At 42.1% G+C, this 22018-nt stretch overlaps 1 protein-coding gene across 5 annotated transcripts in view; it reads right to left on the reverse strand.

Annotated features, from left to right (window-relative positions):
• FNIP1 (folliculin interacting protein 1) overlaps window positions 1-22018 on the reverse strand; it is a 65746-nt gene that overhangs the window by 10971 nt on the left and 32757 nt on the right. For 2 of the 5 annotated variants that reach the window (XM_086851627.1, XM_023936133.2), the window contains exons 3-12: window positions 18128-18271; window positions 13832-13932; window positions 13508-13582; window positions 12924-13015; window positions 10349-10432; window positions 9190-9261; window positions 8242-8377; window positions 7506-7707; window positions 7042-7127; window positions 724-870 (exon numbers count right to left, since the gene is read on the reverse strand). In XM_086851627.1, coding sequence (XP_086707753.1) covers window positions 724-870; window positions 7042-7127; window positions 7506-7707; window positions 8242-8377; window positions 9190-9261; window positions 10349-10432; window positions 12924-13015; window positions 13508-13582; window positions 13832-13932; window positions 18128-18271 — 1139 coding nt within the window. Of the gene's footprint in view, window positions 1-723; window positions 871-7041; window positions 7128-7505; window positions 7708-8241; window positions 8378-9189; window positions 9262-10348; window positions 10433-12923; window positions 13016-13507; window positions 13583-13831; window positions 13933-18127; window positions 18272-18383; window positions 18599-22018 lie in introns of those variants that run through there. The other 3 variants (XM_086851628.1, XM_023936134.2, XM_023936135.2) reach the window with 2 other exon arrangements.

The following is a 22018-nucleotide window of genomic DNA, read 5'->3' on the forward strand; positions in this document are numbered from 1 at the left end:
AGATGACAAAGGTAGTGGCAGAGTTGGAGGATGGGAGCAGCAGCCCCTTCCCACCCTGCAGGGAGAAGTGACCCTGACCAAACATCTGATCTGCTAGTGCAGATCTACATTTGTGCTCCTTTTAGGACTTGAATGGAGACAAATCCTTTCCTTTTCCTTTCCCCTTTCCTTTCCCCTTTCCTTTCCCCTTTCCTTTCCCCTTTCCTTTCCCCTTTCCTTTCCCTTTCCCTTTCCCCTCCTTTCCTTTTTTTCAGCATCTGCTCACAGCTGGGGCCTGAGGCCAGAGAGGTGAGTGAGCACTAATGAGCACAGCAGTTCTTTAGTGGCTTTTTAAAATTATTTCAGGTTTGAGAGCAATTTGTGGTCTGAGAGTATTACAGACACAGCTCTTCCTGAAATGTCTAATCCTGTTCATCATATGATAACTGATTCTGAAAGTAGGTTAATGCATTTTTTAAGGTATCTTCAACCCGTTCCAGACATCCACACGCATCACACACTTTTTATGGACATCTTTCACATGTTTAGCCTCTATCAAGATTTACAGGATTGTGGGGAAGCAGGAATTTAATGAGATAATTTCTTATTTGTTTGAAAAATAAGGCATTTATGGATGGCCTTTTGATCCTTTGATGACCAGGATTTTAACAAATTATTTAAAAATTGGTTTGAAATTAAAAGGCACAATCACATATGTAATATAGAAACTAAAATCCACCATACTGATTTTTAGAAGCATTTTCCATCAAGAAAGTGAACTCCTTCATGAAGCGATGGCATAACTGGTTCTTCTCTGGTGTCCCCGACATCATGGTGAGCCAGACAGGCTCCCCAATCCGTGGCATTGTGTAGAGATTGCAAATAGTTGTTCTAGAAAACAAAAACAAAGAATCCAGGAGGTAAAAGAAAGAAACAAAAAAAAAAAACCCCAACAACCCCCCCAAAAAAACCCAAACCAACCAAAAAGAAACCCCAAACAACAAAACAAAAACAACAACAAACAACAACAAAAAGTAGAAATCCCAACTTAAAAGAAGTTTAAGTTCTATGCAACATTTAGATCCAACTATCATTTCTATCAGAAACAAAATTTCTCATAGCAGCCATTATCCAAACTGTGTTGTTCATTAAATAGTATGAATTCACCCTTTAGCTCTGAGAGCTGAACCTCACAGGTTCCTCCTGCATCCACCTGACTTCATCCCAAACACAGCAACATTCCCTGTTGTCACAAGTCACAAGTCAAGAGCTGCCATGCTCTGAATGCAGAAGGAATTGATGATTTCTTCTTGCCGTTTCTTTCTGTTTGTTCTTAATTTCATTTAAAACAAACATCTGTTTATTTATGACTAGGACAAGATTATATGTATCTGACTTACAAAAATAACTTTACTTCCTCCTTGCTTTAAAACCTTAGTGTATCTCCAGGCCAAACCTACCCAAGTGTGGATGTACAGAGCAGGAAACCAATTCACATCTTTAGCCTTAAATAGAGAGTATGAGAGTCAAAGTGACCCTGTGGCTGTACCTATTACACACTCACCACATCCTTTGTAACTCTACAGAAGACAGTAAATGTATGATTAAAAATTGGCTCTGCAATAAAATACTGGATTAAAATCCCTCAGATTACTGTTAAACTCCTCTAAAATATAAACAAGGTATAGCTTAAAGTACAAAGCCAACCTTATGACACTATGGGAACCTGTGTTTTTAACACAGTTAAAACATAAGCCTGAAAAAACCCAAAAGGACATAGGAAATGACTGATCAATTCAGGTTTCTCCCTACCTAACGCACTACTTTTTCTAGTAGTATTTTTGTTTTAAAAGGCAAAGATATATATTATCTCATTATCCCTGATTTATAAAGGTCTTCTATGGATATCATGATCTCAAAATTTATGGGCACTTTCAGAAGCAAAGCTGTGCACACCAGGCAGGCAAACACATTGGAGCAGCAGCTGCCAAATGCTCCATGGTTTAGTGTTTGAAGTGAAACTCCCAGGGAGTGAGAGGTGCAGGGCAGCAGCAGCACAGCACATCCCACCCTGGTGCAGGGACTACTCAGGGAGGAGGGAGTCCCCCCCTGGTTACTGGGCACAAAAGCAGTTGGGTGGTGACCCCAGAGCTGCTCCCCAAAGGGCAGCAAAGGTGACTGAGGTCACCAGGGCTGCTCCAGAAGGAAGAAGGTGAGGAGGCAGTGGCATTCTCTGCCTTACTTTTCCTACCAGTTTTCATCAAATACAAAATCCATTCTCCACGTTCATGTTCACAACAGTCAAAATCAACCTTGTCTTCTTCTAAGGTTAGACTTTCAAATCCTCCACTGACAGAAGCATGATGAGAGCACCACAAAACAGTCAGTGTGCTGGAGAGGGGGCCAGCTGAGTTACCTCTGCACTCTCCAGCCCCCAGAGGCTTTGCTGTCTGCTGGATCACTTTGGAGCAGCGTCACCAGCTGCTCCATGTTACCCTCTGCTGCTGGTCCTGTCCTGGGAGGACAGCTCAGCCTGGTGACAGATCTGGGCGCAAAGTCCTGCTGCCTAGACATGAGTGGGGCACATAGCCAGGGACACCAACACTGCCTCTGGGGCACCAGAAGCTCTCCAGCAGCACAGTCTTGGGGTACTGGGATTTCATTCCTCTGCAGAGGCAAGCTGGGACTGGGGGTGGGGTATTATTAGGGAAAGCTTTCTGTTCACCAGAAAGCCATTAAATGGAGTGAATGTTAAAGATGCCCCAAAAAAAGAAGAAATTTCAAGTCTAGAGATCTCAAACTCAAGGAGTTTCAAAGCTCAAAACAAGTATGAAAACTTACACCCCCCAGACACAGTTGACCTGACAAGCTGAAGATAAACAGCCAACTTAATGTAAAATAGAGCTTATTTCTCCATCCTATGCAAACTAACCCAAGCCAAGCCTCTTGCAGCCCGGCTGTTTTGAAAAAAGAAACTACTTCTGTACTAAAACCAATATATTAAAGCACTTGTTTTCCTTGAAAAGATAGCCCGAGTCTTGTGATTCGTTATTTACTATTCTGGTAACCCTGGCTGCATCTGCAGCTGATAGTGTTTCCTCCGAGCCAGATCGGATTGCCCTGGCCAGGGGCCAGCAGGCATGTGACTGCAGTGCAGGGAACCCTCCTCACCAGCCAAGGCACCAATGGCACAGCGGCCAAGGGCAAGGATTAACTGCTTCACAGCTCTGCAACCACCCAGAGAACCACTCTCTTGCCAGATAGCAAAGGGCAAAAACGAAAATAAAACAAAAAACCGACACCAAAAAACCCTCCTCAAACACTGCAGGGAAGTTAACTGGATTTTAAAAATAACAATCATTAAAAACCCATCTGGCCCCTTCTCCTCCTGGCCTGCGGCTGTGCCCCTTCCCCCACTCTCCCCCTGCCACACCAACATGTGAAGGAAAGCTCAGTTAATGAGACTCTGCTCTTTTGAGGGTTCCAGTACATTTAAATTGGTTTATATTTGGAAACGCCTCTGGGAGGCTGAACTCTAGCCTGGAGCTTCCAGGCACCTTGGCCCCAGCCATGCAGCACTGAGCACAGGGGCCAGAGGAGCCCCTCAGGAAACACCTTCACATCTCACAGGGCTTGAGAGCAAAAAGGAAGCCCTGAGCAAACCCCACCCAAATTCCTCTGGGGTCTGCCTGCCCTGAGGGATCAGATGGCACCAAGGTGAGCAGTGCTGCTCCTACAGATAGCACGGCAGGGCTGCTCCCTGCTTCACCCTCACCCACATACCAAAACACCCTGGCCTTTGGTCTCCATTTTAGTACCAATTTTCCATACCAATCCGAGACATCTTTCCTGGTGCTGTACAAACCAAACGAGCCAGATAGCTCCTCATGGATGAAAACATCCTGCTGCAACCCCCTTCCTCCCCAAGGAAAACGCACTGAACCTCAGCACTGTGCCCCCAGGGCTGCTCTGCTATTTAGGTGCCACAACACAATGGCAAAGAAAGACAATAATCAGTAGTTTATAAAGCTAAATTCAGATGCATTTGTTCCCTATCCTCATTCCTTCCTCCCAAAGATGATTTTTGCTTAAAAAGGAACAACAAAACAAAGGCAATCCCCACTGCAGGGAATGCAGCAGTGGGGCTCCCCACAACTCGGTGCCCATGCTGGCACCACTGAGCACAACACATCACCCAGTTCACAGCAGCATAAGCTGCTTAAAAATTACAGGCAGAAAATAGCATCAAATCTGTCTGCCAGAAGGCAGAGAGGTGTTTTCCCAGGCCCTGAGATCAGTGTTTCCTTGCTAGCCTGCATTTGTGCCACACAGGTATTAGTCAGAGGCATAATCTGTGTTATCAATGTGCTGCGTTGGCTTCAGGTACTGGGGGAGATGAAATGTTCATGCAAGTACAGTAGCTTATTTCATAAGTCATGTGTCTGCACAGCTGACATCCACAGAGAGTCCTAAGCCTCAAAGTCAAGTGCTAATAGCTAAACCCACCAGTGCTTTAGAAAATTAAAAATTACTGTAAAGTGACTAATGATGCAAAAGTAGGCCTGGACCTGGGCACCAAACTGATGGGAAATTTATCAACAGCCTCCATTTGCAGAAGCAGCCTGGGCCTTCGAGAGAAGGCAGCTTTGTTTTTCCCCAGATAAGACAAAAAGAGCAAATGAAGGCTCTGTTTTGCTGCCTTCTCTCCCTTCACTACCAGCAGGTAAATTCCTGCAGACCCAGCTCCCTTTCTGCAGGCAGTGGAGTGACCTACAGCTACAGCCCTTTCCCTGCAGACAGGGAATCTGGGGGGGGCATGCCCCCCATGCCCATTGATCTGAGGTTATTCTAATCACCAGACAAGTGCACACCAGCTATTCTTGAGCACCTCTGAAAATCTGGAGGGTTTAAAGAAAAACAAAAATATATTCTCCTTAAAAACAACCAGACTGCAATGAGTTAAACCAGCAACAGGATTACATTTTAGAATCACCAGCCCACTGAAGTCAACACCCTTCTTCCCTCCAGCACAATTTGCTAAGAGGACAGGAATCAACACAAGTCTCAGGTTCACCAAAGGACTCATCTCCTGACTTCCCCGTGACTTCAGTGGGAAAGCAGACACCTAAAGAGATAATAGTGTCCTAAATGGGTTTGCTGAACCTGTGCCAAAGCATCTTTGCATCCAGCCTTTGGTATTTAAATATACCTCTCTCTTCTTACCAGACATATCCTGCATTGCTTTGAAAAGCAAGGGGGTCTTTCATGTCACAGAAAAGAGGATGACACATGCTCTTGCATGTCACAGGGGCAAAATGACCCTGCCTAGACTAGGGGCACCAGCTGTTGCCCACCTCTGAATGCCTTAAAAACCTCAACAAAACTCAAAATTGCTGAAGGCTGCTGCCCCAAGAAATTAATTTCTATGAAATTAAACTGGATTTAATTTACTTCATTACACTATTAAAGAGCAATACTTATATCACCATGGAAACCTATGCATAAAACTGGTGGTTACATGCTCCAAATGCTGTTTATGCAGTGGCCACGTCATGGGAATGATCCCAGCTCCTGGTGTGCAGTCAGTGCCAATCCACCCGTGTCCACTCTGACCATGCTTTCTGCCTCAGCCTGACCACAGCAGCCTTCCTCATGCCATCCCAGCTCAACCCTGCTGAGCATCCCTCCAGGAGAAAAATCCAGTACAGGGGATTTGTTTTGTGTTTCCAGGTTTTTTTTTCCCCTACTTTTGACTTGGGATAGGTGCCCTTCCCCAGCCCTCTGGAACTGTTTAACTTGGAAGGACAAAGGAGAACGGGCAAAGGCCACTGAGTATATCTTCAGGGGGAATGTTTTGGGGGGAAGGTTTGGAAAACAGCTGGGGAGCTGCTGTTAACAGAGGGTGGGAAGGCATAGAAATGGCTCAGGGAGAGAGCTGAGAGGCAGAGCAGAGCTGTGGGAGTGGAGGAATCATCGTGGCTGCTCTGAGTTGCTGAACTTGTCTCAGGCCCCTGGGCAGGATCAGCGGCTCCCAGCAGTCATGAGTTCTCTCTGCTCCCTCTCTTGGCACAGCTTATCCTATCCACCTCTCACCACAGGCCCACGTGCTCCCTCTTTTTTGCCTTCTGTCCCTACAGGACATATCCTCTGCCTTTCCTTGTGACTGCCTGGAGGTGAACTTCTGAAAAAATTTAAAATACACTGTGCCTTCACCCTGCAGTGCCACCTAATCCATGGCATTCAGGTGGAAGTGGAATTGTAGAAAAATAAGTGAGCCCTCAGGATCCTTCTCTGTTCAGTAAAACACATCCTGATGTCAGAAATTTCTTTTTATAACATCAGAGCATTGTCTCCAATAATGTCTCTGAAACGTAGCTCTACAGTGGTTGTAAAAGGAAGCACCCTGCCACTCCCATCTGAGAGGAGATGAATCACTTGAAACAGATGGATTTCTTCTTAACTCCCTCCCCATGACTTCAACTATGGAAAGAAAATACAGGTAAATGCCAGGGATGTGCTTGTATGTGTTACTTTGTATAATAACTGTTGAACAGAAAGGCTCTGCAGGTACCAATAGCCAGAGATTACAGTACTGCATTTTACTGTGGGAAAATACAGCTCTTCCTCTTCTGAGCTGATTTTCTGAAACACCTTTAGAGAACAGCTTAGAGAGGGGTGAGCTTTGCTCACACATCAGGACAATACACACTACAGGAGGATTTCCCTAACAGGGCATTGCAATACTTTTCCCGCTCCTGACAAGCCACAAAATACCATTTAAGAGGTGACTGGGATGTTCCTCATCACCTGAAGCACAGAAAACCTTGAACATCTGTGTCCTGTTCACACAGGACTGATGTACACACACACCTGGAAAAATCCAAAAACTCAGATGCATTGGAATAGCATGGTATCACCAGTCCTTTGCTATATTAACTTTTGTATTAACTTTAACACTTTTGACATTTTAAGTTACTTATCCTGCACTAAGAAGATCCTTCTAAAACAGGCTCAAGTGCTTTTGAAGAAAGAAATATAAAAGACAGGACACATATGGCTCACCTAAACTCATTTAGGGCATCCACAATTCTGTTATATGCCAAACTCCGCTGGCTGGCATCAGCTGATCTCCGACTCATTTTCATGGCCTTGAAAACAATCATTAAACAGATAAATAACACAGAGCTACAGAACCACAGAAAATGGAGAACCAAGTCATGTGTTTGACTTAATCTTTCATTCAGCTGATCATGAAAATAATTTTTTTAAGTGATAGTGACAGTCCAAGTGCCAGCTTTCCCATCTGAGGGAAGACCAGGTGAGGCACATTTGCAGCTTCTGCCTCTTTTGTGCTTTTCACCATCCAAGGCGTAGAAGGGGTCAAAGTTTTAACTGCAGTGATGCAATTCCCACACCTAGCATCAAGCTGATCCCACTAACTAGCAACAGCAGTTAGAAATTAATCTGACAGGGTTGGGAGAACATACAGCAGTACAAGTGCAAGAAGCCAAAGCAAATGTGTTTACCTGTTCTATTGCACTCTTCAGTTTGTTCATGTGACTTTCAAAAAGAGGGAAGTGTGAAAAAAAGAACTCGTTAAATTTGTTGTTTTCATCTTCATCTCTTGAGAGTGAAAAAATAACCCCAATTGCTATCTTTTTCTTCCTAACAATTCCTGGGTTTGGACCAGAGCTGTCATCTGACAAGCTGAAGCTTTCATCCATGGACCTTGGAGCATGAACAAAAGGGAAAGTTAATGTAATCCACTGCTTAAAAGTTGTACCTTGGTTTCCCATGTAATTCAGTTCTTCAGCATTTAACTTCAACAAACACCTTTTGCTTGCATGTGTTATCAAATCATCATCTTTGATAACAACCTCTTTGTGATATTTTTACAAACAACTATTAATTGCTTCTGACATCACGAAAGTCTGGAACCAGATTCAAACTATTTGTAGGATCAAAATACGGTATTCCAGTTCTCTCCCATCCCTGCCAAGAATTTGTATTTTGAGTACAATTTTAGGGCTTCTTATCCTCAAAAATACAGCCTACAGATTTACATGTTGCTGAAGGCTTTACAGTTAGTGAAAAAACAATGAATGTCATGAGGAAAACAGAGACTAAAAAAGATCAGCCTGACTTACACCTCTGTAAGTATCCCACTGAAAGCATCAGCAAGAGCAGATGTACATATGCAAGAGCAGAATCAAGCTGACAACGGTGTATGGGCAGCAAGCAGCATTTCAATCCCCAGCTCACCATCGAGGGAAGACCCCATTCTCCAAGCTGGTCGTCTGGCTGCGACGCCAACGCCGCTGGTAGCTGCTGGCACAGCTCTTGTTAAATGAGGAGCCCGGAGATGGAAACGGAGTGATGAGCAGACTGCTAAGAGATGCTGCAAGAAAAAGAGGAATAAAAATCTTTCCAGAAGAAAGAGGATTTGGAATAGAACACCAGCAACTAAATGAAGTCCCTCAAGATATACTGGTGTTGCTTCTCAAGTGCCTTCCCTTTTGGTTATCTATGTTTCTAATATAAAAGTAACCAGTTTATAATGACATTAACAAGCCATACAAGCACGACAAGGGTGGGACAGTCCTGCTGATTTACATAATAGGCAATGCACAGGATGCATCTTGTTCAGCAACCTGAGTATCAGGAAATAAATTCCTTGTGCAAAGGAGTAATGTTGATCACATCCTTTAACAGCCTTTACAATCCTAACCCAAGTGTCCAACATCCTGAATTCGGAGGGAGGAAAGGGGTGTTGTTGAGGCCAATTTGTGTTCTAACATTACCATCATAGGAACACAGAATCACAGAAAGATTTGAGTTGGAAGGGATCTGAAAGCTCATCTCATTCCATCCCCTGCCATGGGCAGGGGACACCTTTCACTAGACCCCGTTGCTCCAAGCCCCATCCAACCTGGCCTCCTGAATTTGGAAAGATGACAGGAAGTATTGTTTAGAAATGCTGCAAGCTCATTTCAATGTTTAATCTGCCTTGCTTTTTTACTGTGAGGTGTCCAGTACACACCCTCAACACCTGCACCACCTAGACCTGTACAGAAAGGTGTCATTAATGTCACACAGAGCAAACCAGAACAATCCCATTTCACCACTACTTCATGATGTGCAGAGATCTCATGACAAATATTACTGAATACTTTTGGAGTTTACAGGGTTAACACGTGGAACTGCCATTACCAGATCTTGCTATACCGCTGTCTCTGTCCTCATTCTGCTCCCTCCCAGGCATATCCATAGGGTTGCTATGAACTGGAAAACATGGAATACCAGTTAGCAGGGGAATGTACAGTTCCTTTCTTGTTTGCAGATCTCCATGTAATTAATGAAACAAAAACATGCTCATTAATTCAGATCAACAGCACTGCACAAGGCCATCACCAAGAAAGGCTGCTTAGCTGAACAAACCAAAACACTTACCTGAGAAGCCTGTATGTGTTTTTCTCAAGTCCATACACCTATTTTAGTGCAAACTAAAACCAGGACTTTATTTCTTTCCACAGATAATTTCCAATAAAAATTTATTTAAAAATTTATTTACCAAGAGAATGTTGGTCACATCTGCAGTATTCAGTGTATAGGCAAAAATCCACCAAAACTCAAAATAAACATAACTTCATTCCTATACTCCAGCTTTCTCAGGTATTATATATGTGTATATAATGTATAAATATATGTATATGTAATATATATTCTATATAACAATGTACAATATATTATACATATACAATGTATATGTGTAAATGTAAAATTTTGAAATAAAATTTTAAATTTTGAATGCTGTCCTGAAGAAATTGATACTTTTAAGTTGTGAGCAGTGCATTGGTTGTTCAACTAAGCTGTAAGCTGTCAAGATTCACAGTCTACATATAGACAAGATCAAAGGTGTGTCAGGCTCAATAGTCTTTAAATGTGATATATTTTACAAATATGTGTGTGAAATAAAGCTACTCAGCCATGGAAATAAGACCCAGCCATTAAAAGCAGGAAATGTCCATTTTGAATTAATCTAATTTAGCTGTAATTTTTACAGTTTGGTTGAAACCAATCCAGATCAAAATAGCTTGATGTAATATTGTAAAATTGCCATAAATATTAATTCCATATTTAAATATTTAGGTTTCCAAAACAAAACAACACATACAATCCCAAAGAGGACTACCAAATGCCTGCTGTCCTCTGGGAATTTAAGGAATATATCTGGAAAGGTAAGGGAACAAACACCACTGTCCCTTTTTTCTTTTTTTAAACATGAGATCTTATTTGCAGGGCTAAACTACAAACCCACACAGTTTGTCACCCCAGCTAGACTAGCCCCACAGCACAGCACACCGCAAACCTGCAAAGAAAGAGGCGCTCCGGATGAGGCGGAGCGGACCTTGCTCTGAGAATGCCCGCCTGGGGCTGCAAAGCTGGGAAAGACCTACATGGCAAAACGTAAAATACACATCAGAGAATGAGGTTAGTAAAGCACAACAGTCCATAGGGAGGAGGGGCCAGGGCAGGGAGAAGGTTTAAGCCAACATAAATGCAGAGTAACACAGGCAGGAGAACAGCTCTGAGGCTTTACCAGAATGCTGATGCAAGGATGAGTCTCACAGTTGGGCTATACAGTATTTATAGATTAAAATAATAGACCCAGCTTTCTACTGTCTCCCATACAAGGATGGGATTTCTCAAAAGGGCTTTCTTTTATTTTATTTTAAGGTTGAAAAATGATTAATGTATGCAGGCTTAAAGCCTAACTTGACCACAAACAGGAGATTCATCAGAGAGTATAATGTTTGTTTTAACATCCACACTGGTGGGGTAGCTGGGAACACTGCTTCTGAAGAGAAGGACGGGGGAGAAAGAAGGCAGGAATTCATCTTAGTAGAACCAACAGAAAATTACAGGCTGAAGTAGTTCTGAAAATAGTCAGTACATAAGTTGAGTGAAATGATCACACAGAAAATAAATGTTAGCAGTCTCAGTAGTTCATTTTAACAGTAATACTGGATTATAGATATACTGGGGAAACAGTGTATTTATTGTACACAGAGCCAGAAAAAAATACATAAGTATTTTTAAAGAGTTAATTGCCAGTTCCTCTACTAAATCTGAAGCCAATGCTCACTCAAAGTTTTGATTATACAAAACAAGAAGGCCACACCTCAAATCTCCCTTCCATTCTCTTAGGCCTCCAGCCATTAAAGGGAACACATGACCAGAGCTGTTTTGTTTTTTTTTTAACCAGCACATCTAAAAAAAACCACCTTGTAAATAGTTCCCAGCCAAAACACATAGACCCTCCTCCTGTCACAGGTGAGTCAGAAGCAGTCTCTGCTGCTGAGCACAGTTGTTCCAAATGCTGCAGTTACAGATTAACTCCTCTCCCTATTTTACCCAGGTTCCTTCTGTGCTCAAATGGGAACTGTAAACAAACACTGTTGAAAACTTGTGCAGCTCAATCACCAAGAAATCTTCAGCATCCTCTTCTTGCTGGCAGTGTTGTGCCTCATGCCATACACCCTTGCTCTGAGGTGCCCACACCTCCTGCTCAGTTCTTGGGGCAGTCACCAGTCAGCTCACAGCTGGACACAGGTGAACAGGTGGCACTGGCTACACCTGAATCGCTCCATGCCTAAGAGCTGCATTATCCAAACTGGAACTTGCAGCTTAGATCACTCTAATAATACAGCAAACTTCTGCCAGGCATAAGCCACAGCAAACCCTAACAGTACCTGAAGGTGATCTCCTCTCTCTTAGATCAGGCACCTCATTCACTGGGAAAATCACAATTCAAGTCAGAAAGGACTACTGAGTATTAAGAAAAATGCCATCTTTTTAACTTTCCTGACTTAGTGAATTCAGGAAGCCTTTAATAGATAATAGGTTCTTACACCCTTAATTCGTTTCCCTTACAAATGGGCTACTGTGAATTATTTTAATGAGGTATATAGCTCATGAGCTTGAGAAGCATTTAAGCCCATGCTTGGGCACAGTCTTAGCAAAGTCAGTGTGAAGGAAAGCAGTTAACAGCCCCAAGGACCAAAGTCAGAAACCCATTTAAGAGTAACACAGTAATCAAATATATTCCTTTACTTCCAACCCTATAAAAGCATATTTTACATACAGCAATATCCTGGGAAGCAATTGTGAAAGTAAGCCCCTTATTCCACCTACAACAGACATTTGCTTGGAAAGTCAACAATCAAAATGAAGGGAAAGGGAGGATGTGGTGTAGAGCCATGGATCAGGCTGCTACACTGGACAACCAAGCACTGAAGTCCAGTCCTATCAACTCAACTGTTACCAAGAGGAAAAGCCAAGACCTTTGCATCTAATGTTCATGGAGCCTCCACCCTTTAGGTCTCCCAGGGAAGCTGAGAACTGAGGATGCCAGATGGTTTCTCAAGACTGCTTAGCTCCCATGGTCAGCCAGAGCAGAGAACACAAAGATATTCTGTCTAATCTGATCTGAAGCTCCAGGGCAGCTGTGCAAGGTTAACTGAGACTCGTACAGGACACGTGGCTCCATGTGCTCAAGTGGGCAGAGTACAGGGCAGAATGAGAATTATTAATGAAAATAAAACTGGGGAACTGAGCCAGGCAGAATCAATCCTGCCTGATCAGAGATACGCTGTTCAGGAAATTCTACAGAATGTTATTTTCCAACATTTTCTGTATTTGAACTTAAGTATATATAAATATTTCTATTATGTATTTTATATGCACATACGCAGCTGTGTATACTGAATGACTGCTAATTCCCTGAACAGTCCAATTTATTCTCTTTCAAGCTCCATCAGCATTAATTTTCTGTTACATCTTTAGCTTTTTTTAAATTTGATTCTATTTAAAAGATCTGTGTATTCTAGAATCTATGATTACTCAATTAAAGATATCAGCAAATAAAATCTGTTTGCAATTACCTATGTTCCCAAGAAGTCCATTCATAATTGTACTGTGGTCAGGCTTTAATGTATTGCTGTCTTGATTAATGAACTCAAGACTGTCCTGCAACCTATAACAAACATAAAACAAAACCAGTGATTTGCATTTCAGTCAAATAGAGAGCAGTTCATTATAGCCAAAATGGAACAGACAAGGTAAGAACACAGGCTTCCTCTAGAAGAAGCTTTCATAGAAGCCTAAGCCACGTTCTCAGGTGGGTCACTTAATAACAGAAAACTAAACATGGAACCCTCTGAAGCCAGGTATTTTTGTAACACCTATTTCTTCTTCATCTTGGACTGAATCCCCTAGGTTGCAGGTAGGTACTTTTGTACCTTACAATATCAAGCTTCACCATATCAGCAAGGAAGGAATGGTTCATTCATTCCCTTAGAGCCAACTGAGGTGAAGACAGCCAGGAGGGAAAAGTGAGGACACTACTGACAGGATGTAGCAAGGAGTTATTTTCTTAGAGAAAGAATCTGTAGAGTCCAAATAAAGTCCTGTGTGTTGTTACATTCACCTACTTCTGTGCAATAGCTACAAAGTGTAGTGGACTCACGTGTTCAGACTGCCATAGATGCTGCTTCCCGTGCGAGCTGTGAACACCTTGCTGAGCATGAGCTGGGGAGGGGAGCTGGAGAACAGGAGGGAAGATGTCAGCCAGAAACAGTGCCAAGACAGGCTTTGCCTTCCATTTCACAGCTCTCCAGATTTTACTGACTTTAACATAACATAACAGCCTTTTATTTCAAAAATTACATCAGACTGACTAAAGCAAACACAGGAATCCCTTTTACTCTGCACTTGTTGCATTCAGTTCATTAGTTATCAGCACTAAAGAGTGAGTCTTCTGAAAACACCAGCAGCAAAAAGTTCATCTTACCGGATCTGATGAATTTTCAATGTGGAGCCCTTGTAGCTCATAGCCACAGAGCCAAACATCATCTCTCCAAGCATGCTGGCATCTGAGGAGCACCGAGAACCCTGCAAAAAACAAACCCACCAACATTTGGTTTTAATCATTTTAGAGGCACACTTCTACTAAGGCAACATACAAGAGAGAAATATTCTTATTTAAAATATTAACATGCAAAATATCTTGCTGGAACACTGTTGAATATGCTAATTTGAACAGTTTAATTAAGATAATGCTAACAGAGAAAGTGATCTTCACACTGGCTGTGAGCTCAATCACTAAAACCATGCAACAAACTAAAGCCACCTACGTGAGAGGAAGCAGATTCCAACAGCACTGAGCCAGGGGACTAAACTTTTAAGAATGTGTTAACACACCTTACTGAATTAAACCTAAACCTTGTTCCTCCTTGACAAGAAGAATCACCAGTTCACTGAAGATGTTAGACTGTGCAATGAAACCAAGTAAGATTAATGTTTACTTGACAAAGACTGATTCATAATTTATCCATGGATGATATTTTATATGGGATGAATCTCTCCCTGGTTCTTCTGTAATGGCACCAGGAAAGAGCTGCAGCATCATGATGCCAGGCTAAAGTGGTGCAATTTCTGCTTCTCTGGTAGCAGGAGCTTGCTGTAAGGCACATAGGATAAATACCAAGGAACAATGTCACTATGCTGCATCATAGGCTAGGGCAAATTCTGCAAACAAAACCCTAAAATTAAAAAAATTCTCTGGGCAATCAACTCGAGACAACTGTACTGCAGACAGACTTATTTGTGAATTTTCAATGACTGTGATTACTGTCCCTTTGTCCAGGGCTGTTTCACCTCTAGGCCAGCAGAACATTAGTGCTGGATCTCTACTTGTACCTTGCCCTGAATAATTTAAAATGTGGTGATCACTCACTAAAAGAGCTCAGCCAGTTCTCAGGTGAAGAAGTTTGGCACTGTGCAAAAGAGCAACATGTTTCCTTCAAGGTGTGTGATAGCATGTAATTACTCCATTCCCTGGAGTAATCCTTCTAAAAGATCCCTTAAACCACTCACAGAAACAATCCTGCTGGAAGATGCTCAGTGCTTCTCTGTATTCCTTATCCAAGTTATGAACAACCAGTATCCTGAATAACCATGTATTCTACACAGGACTGAAATACAGTGTCACAGAATGGTTTGGGTTGGAAGGGACCTTGAAACTCATCCAGTTCAACCCCTGCCATGGGCCTGGACACCCTTCCCCTAGACCAGGTTGCTCCAAGCCCAGTCCAGCCTGGCCTTGAACATTTCCAGGGGTAGGGAAGCCACAGTTCCAGTTCTCTGGACAACCTATGCCAGTGTCAGACAGTGAGACTGGAGCACAACCAAGGACAAGGTGTCCCCACCAGAGACCCCCATCGGGAGCAAGAACAGCTATGAACATCCCACTCAGTGTTTCTGCTCACAACAGCCTGCAGGACAAGGGCAGGAACAAGGAAATGCTCATCAGCCAAAAGGCAGCACATAACATTTCTCAATTTTTAGCTCCTTTCAAACACTGTCAATTAAGCTGATGAAACTTTTAACTATAGCCATACTTTTAACCTCTGAAATCTATCCCTGCAAGGAGAGGGGATGGCTGAAAGCAGAAACCACAACTGGAAAAACAAGGCTGCAACTCTGAGGTAAGTGTTCAATGACAGGGAAAAGCTGATCATTAGCTGGATCTCAGTGAAATTTCCATCTCTGCCTCCCAGGACATCCCACTGCTCAGGTGCACTGTAAGGCAGTACTGGAAAAACTGGAATTTAAAACCAGTCAGTATGACCCAGCAGCTCCAAGGAAATCTCAGCATAGATGGTAATGACTCCAGGAAATAACAGGCTTGCCAGCATCACAAAATCCTGACTTAAGAACAGTGCAAATTACTACAGCCTCACGCTATGATTGTTGTTTTCAAATCTGTTGCAGATCTCCAAATGAAGGACACAATTCTGATCAAATGTCAAGCCCTTGATGGTGGGTTTTGATTTCAACTTTCTGCTGTTGTGAAAATGTAAATCTAAAGCTCAGTCAAAATACTTTATCTTAAAGTATTGATTTTCTTTGTCAGACAACCAAATTAAAGTGAAAATCAGTTGCTTTCAAATTTAATTATAGGGGTTTCCCTTTGCTCTGAAAGACAGACAAGCCCTGCTGAAGGCAAAGAGCGTGGTAAGATGAGCCCATGGCCTGTTCAGTCTGGCATTTCATCTACACTTAATAACAATAATTTTACCATGCATAACCAAAGACACATATTTAATGCATTTAGTATGGAAACACTATTACAGCTCAACTCTTTGGGCCTCTAATGCTGCAAAATACAGGTCACTCAAGACCAAAGCAGAGTGCAACCATCTGGGGAAAGGGGTTAAACATTAAGAACTCAAACAAAAAGTAGCCAAGGAGCACCTGGCAAAACTGCGGCACTGACAGCCTGGACACAAACAAACTCCTCAGGTCACAGTTTAGAGCTCCCATAAAAACTGATCATAAAATACCTCACAATTTGTGATTGTACATTAGCATATTAGAGGTAGTAACATTTGCATGATTTGGAAATTACATTTCTGAACATATTTACAGCTTTTAATACTCCTCTTATGGTACATATTGTCCTGTCAATAACTAGGTATATCTGTAAATGGAAAATACAATAAAAAAAATGTTAAATATGGGATATAATTACAAATATGGAAGCCTGGAACAAAACCTCTGTATTTCACCTTGCAATTAAAGTTGCTCATATATAATCAAAGTCTATTTAAACATGAAAACATAAAGCGGTATTTTAAAAAATCCCACAGTATTATATTATTTGAACTTCCATTTTATAGCCTTATAAAAAATAAACAAGAGAACTTACAAATTTTGCAAATCCAATAAGCAACCTCTGCGGTTACAGACACAGCAGTTAGAACATAGGAAATGCTAGGCTGAGTGAAGACTGGACAAATTTACTCTGGCTCTTCTGCATACCCAATACTAAATTTTACTGCACATTTTTGTCTCTCTGCTCACTTGCTGAGGAAGCCTGGAAGGAGTCTGATGAATGCAGTAAATAGTTTAGAATAAATATGCTGTGGAAGATCAACTTCAGCTGAAAGTATGTGGCACACTCACATAGCCACTGTGATTTCAGTTCAACTCAGTAAGATTTTGAGTGAGTGATGCACATGAGAAATGGGGACTTCAAAGGGAAAACTTTCCACAGCTTTAAAATATATGCTCATGCCAAACACTAAAATTAATTTTCTTTAGTAAAACTTAGCATTGTTTGCATAGAGCCTGCTCTGGAGGAGAGACAGTTTCTGGGCAGTGGGGGGCATGGTTTTTCTTGGGGACACAGTGCACAAAGGATGTTGATTTGTGCTGGAAGGGAGCTGCTGACAGAAACGTCTCTTCCTTTCATAACCGCAGTTAAATGGCCTGCCAGGAAGGGAGGAACGGAAAACAGATCTTGGGCCACCTTACCCAAGCTGTGGAAAAGAGTGTGATGAGAAAGAGAAAACAAGAATACACAGCTTGCCAAATATAGCAGGAGTTAACTTGACAGTAGGAAAGTCAGAACTGGAAGGTTCTTCATTTCTATCTATGGGGGATTAGGACATCAGTAGTATTGTACTCCAGAGCAGGTTGTGGAGATAGCAGCTCCCCTCAAACACACAATTACTTCATTACAAAGAGTGAAAAGGGCTTAGTTCTATTTTAGGGTGGCTTAATATAAAACACTTGTGATCCGTGGAAGGAGAGATGACAAAAATATATCCACGTCAGATGACTCTAGCTACTCTCATGGCCAAAATCTCTTACATAAAACGGAACTCAAGTGCACTGAATCCCTTATAAAGCTGTGTACACAGACTATCAGAAAATGTCTCTCTGTTATTTCTCTGGAATTTGTCAATAAAATAAACTGCTTAATCTACATCAAGATATTTGTGCCTAGTCTTACCACACCAAACCAGTGTTATCACCTGGATCACAAAATGGAGCAAATGAGCTACAGAAATCACTGCCATCCAAGACACATCCTGAGAGAACCAGCTGGTTGGTTTTAGACTGGATAATGCTCAAAGCTACAATGTTAAACATTCCAGAGTCATAACCAAGGTCTTGGTTCTGACTGAAAACTGCTCTCTGCTGCAAGCTTCTCATTTCCAGTATTTCAAAACATTCATACCTCACCTGCTGTTAGCATTTGACAAAGGTAATGACCAAAAAAAAAAAAAAAGTAATTCACCTGGTATTTTGGGCATTGCTCTTTTTGATCAGAGAACGAGGAAGATGAATTGATTGAACTATCCAAGGAAGAAGAACTGTCTCCTCCAGGCTTTAGTTGGCAACATTTCCCAAAAACTCTCACTTGAGCATCACTGCAGAGTTTCTGAAATAAAGACAACACATGTGACACACTAAGACCCAGGATCTGAAATCACTGTTAGCATCATTGTACTTACCTGTTTAAGTAAAATATTTAACAGCTGAAAGGCTCATACCCCAGGAAACATGTAATGGAACATACACCCATGTCTCTTGCAGCCTGGCTGTCCAAAGAAAAGCTGAGCTCTTTTACTTCCAATTAGCCAGGATCAAACAGCTCAAACAGTACAATTCCATCTTCCTAAGCAGACTTTTTCAGACCCAGGATTAGGAGAGAGGATGATACCAAAGCATTTAAAGGAAGGATGGCAATGTCCACCTTACTCCCTGTGCCTGCCAGAGTGGAGATGACACAGGAGTGTAAGCAGCACACAGGAAGAAGCAGTTCACCATTAATTATCCAGCAAGAATAACACCTGAATAACGCAAAGAAGAATAACAGAATTCAGGAGATTCATGTTACAGGGCCAAGTGGAGAGAAAAGATCCTGTTTTTCACAGATCTCTCCCTAGCTATGGCTAAGCCCCCTAGTCTTTCTCAAGAGCGGTACAGAGGTAACACATTCCTTGTTTTCTGTATGAGGAAATTGTGAGGCTGAAAATGGACAGAGCTAAAAACCACAGTGTTAGAGAAGTCAGAAAATATTCAAAAAATTATGGAGAATCAATCCAAGAGGTAAATTCTGATAGAGATTCAGAGAGAAAGCACAGAAGAGAAGAGAGTTTAGAGGGCCCAGATGGAGCTGGAATTGATGTAAAGGATTGACAGGATCTGTGTCCACTCTACACACAGAGAATTACTGATCACTGGCATGGGCAATGCTTCACTGTGTTTCATTCACTGTTTAAAAAATTTGTGATTCCCCCTGAGAATCCCAGCATCCCGAGCATAATCAGCATCCACCAAGTTAATGTAGTTTACAGCAGCACTGGCATTGCCAACCATCTTGACCTAAATATCTCAATGTACTTTTCACACACTTGTTACACTTCAGCACACCCATGCAAGGTTGGCATTATTTACATCTGCTGGTGGGCAGCACTAGGAGACAGAACTAGTCTACACTGCTCAAAATTCCACACTAACTCTGTCCTAAAACTTCCTTAATTTACCATTTCCTACCCAATTACCAAACAGTACGAGCAAGCTGGAAGCAAACCTTGCTGAAAGCAAGATCTAGGGGACAGATGGGAACACAAAGTGCTGTTATATGTCACAGCTTCATCTCTGGACTCACAGCTCCCTAACACACACTTCCCCTTCAAACAAACACATGACCATGTCTCAAACTTTAAGGAAAAGGCATAAAGAAAAGTGTGAAACAGCCAATGCACACATTAGTAACTTCATGACTGCTCAACAATCAGCAACAGCTGTTCAAAAAGATGACTGGCCCTACTGCTGTGGAGGGATGGCAGTCCCATGCCTCTGTTCTAGGTTGTCCAGGTTATTTTTTTAGGGACAGGAGACTTAAATTTGGCCGTAACTGTGGGCAAGGTTTAGCAAAGCAGCAGAAAATGGCCAGGATTATAAAGCCCCACGTGGCAGCCTTCACTGCTCCTCCCTTAGAGAGCTGCTGCCACAGAAAGCCTCAAGGAAAAATGTGCAGAGAGATTAGTAATTCCGTGGCAGAAGGGAGGAAAGTGTTCACTTTCCCCCAGCCCTGTGCCTTTCCTGACACACAGCAGTGTCCTCTCCTTTCGACACAGTGGAGAGCTCGTTGAAATCCTGCAATATGCAGATTTGCTAATGGCTACTGAGGATCTGTGGCTTGAGCACAGTGCACAAAGGCTGGAACATGTGAATGATCATCATATGACTTCAGTAGGAGCTCGTGAACTAGAATTGCATTTTATCTCTGACACAAACAACAATGTCCTAGGCTAGGCAAGCATCATGTGATAAAACCACATACAATCCACAGGGTTACAGCAGCTTTTGCAGGCAAACCACATTTCAGCTTGCATTTTCTATCAGATGTTGAAAGTTCCTTCTAAAATGTTACAATTATAACTAAGCTTCCTTGAAATTGTAGAAGTGCATTTACTGACTTCACAAGAGAAAGTAAAATTTCATGTATTAAAAAGAATAGGCTGAGTTTCTTTACAGCAGCTTTTCCCAGATCCACGGGGTGGTTGGGTAACTTGAAGTAATAGCTGCCTAATTTAAATAGCAAACCAGGAAAATGGCTGTTTCATCTTTGCAGTGGAGTTTAATGAACCAAAACTCCTGCAAGGAGTCTTTAAATGAGGTCATAATCTTTCAGCTCCCACTTTTCAGAACCTTGTGAACAGTAAACCCCTCCTAAAACACAGATCACTGATGAATTTTGCTGTTTGCTCTTTCACAAACTTAGCATGTGTTTAAGATGAACTTGCTGGACAATGAGATCAAGTACTTGCAGTGACCCTCTCCTCTGCAATTTCTGACTCCAACTGTCAATGAAATTTTAGATGCTACAAATCTCCAGATATTATGCATCAAAGGAGTGGGATTACTTGCATTCACACATAATATTCCAAAGATATTCAAGGTTTCCAAAAATGTAAAAGTAACCTAATTATAAGAGCTGTACAAGGGGATGTTTCAAAGCTGTGAATTTTCTTCCCAATTAGACACAGTTGTGTCAAATCTGATCCCTGGGCAGGGTGGTGCTGGAGTGCTCTGAAATGCCCGTTTTGCTGGAGAGCAGAACATCTGCTGGAAGGATGCCACAGGCAGTTCTCCTGGCTGCCACACTGCTCTCCCTGCTGGGGTCACACTCTGTTCCCTCCCTGCCAGCTCACTGCAGACACCACCCAGCTCCAAAGACTTCTGGCAGTCACAGTTCTGACATTAGAGGTTATTGTTTGCTGAAAGTCTTGGAGACCTATCAGGTAGTTCTGAAGAAAACTTTAGAGTAAAATATCTTTATAGGGTACAGGGTACAAAGCAGTTTTCTTTCTCAGTTCCTCTTCTGGAGTCTCTTTTCTCCACATCTGCCAGCAAAGACTTTTAACTCTTTGACACAAAGTCTCTATTCTCCTCAGCAAGGGGGAAAAACATGCACAGTGCTGTGAATATAAAGAGAAATTTCTGCTGGGCAGGTCTTGCTTTGGGGATAACAAGAAAGTTGAAAGGAACCTGGTGTGTTGAGCTAAATCAGACTCTGTGTAGGTGTGTTAGGGCTGTGAGTGAGTGACAGAAGGGAAGAGAAATGCCATTGTATGCTTTTCTACCTCTCTGCAACAGCAGGTGCTCAAATACCACTGTGATAGCAGTGATAAATTACTATTTCCAAGCAAACTTGCTACTCTTCAAGAACTCTGTCCCTCATTTTCAAAACAGGCTTTCCAGAAAAAAATAAATTTCAAAATAGATAAATTAGCTCTTTTCTTGTATTAATAGGAGTTAGTGTGTATGTGCAATGAAATGTATGTACCCATTTAAGACAGGGGAGTAAACTGAATAGGCACTCATTCCTCCCCTTCAAGTGCTCATGTAAAAATCCAGATATCTTTCTTAAAATGCAGCTCCCAAGTGCTGCAATCTCCCTTTATTTCTAGGGTTGTCGAGTTCCTCTGCTACTCAGAGGTCAATGAAAGAAATCAAGACAACCCCATGCTCCCCTACTCCACTAGTATTTTTCCATGTCTATTTAGAGAGAATAAGAAGAGCTAAGAAGGTGGGACTTGATCTCTGTGCTTACAGCTTTATCCATCTGCTCCACTTTGCTCACTGGAAACCTGTCCTGAGAGCCAGAGAGAGTCCA

The sequence above is a fragment of the Cyanistes caeruleus genome, chromosome 15, assembly GCF_971803275.1.
Source record: "Cyanistes caeruleus chromosome 15, bCyaCae1.hap1.1, whole genome shotgun sequence".
NCBI lineage: Eukaryota > Metazoa > Chordata > Aves > Passeriformes > Paridae > Cyanistes > Cyanistes caeruleus.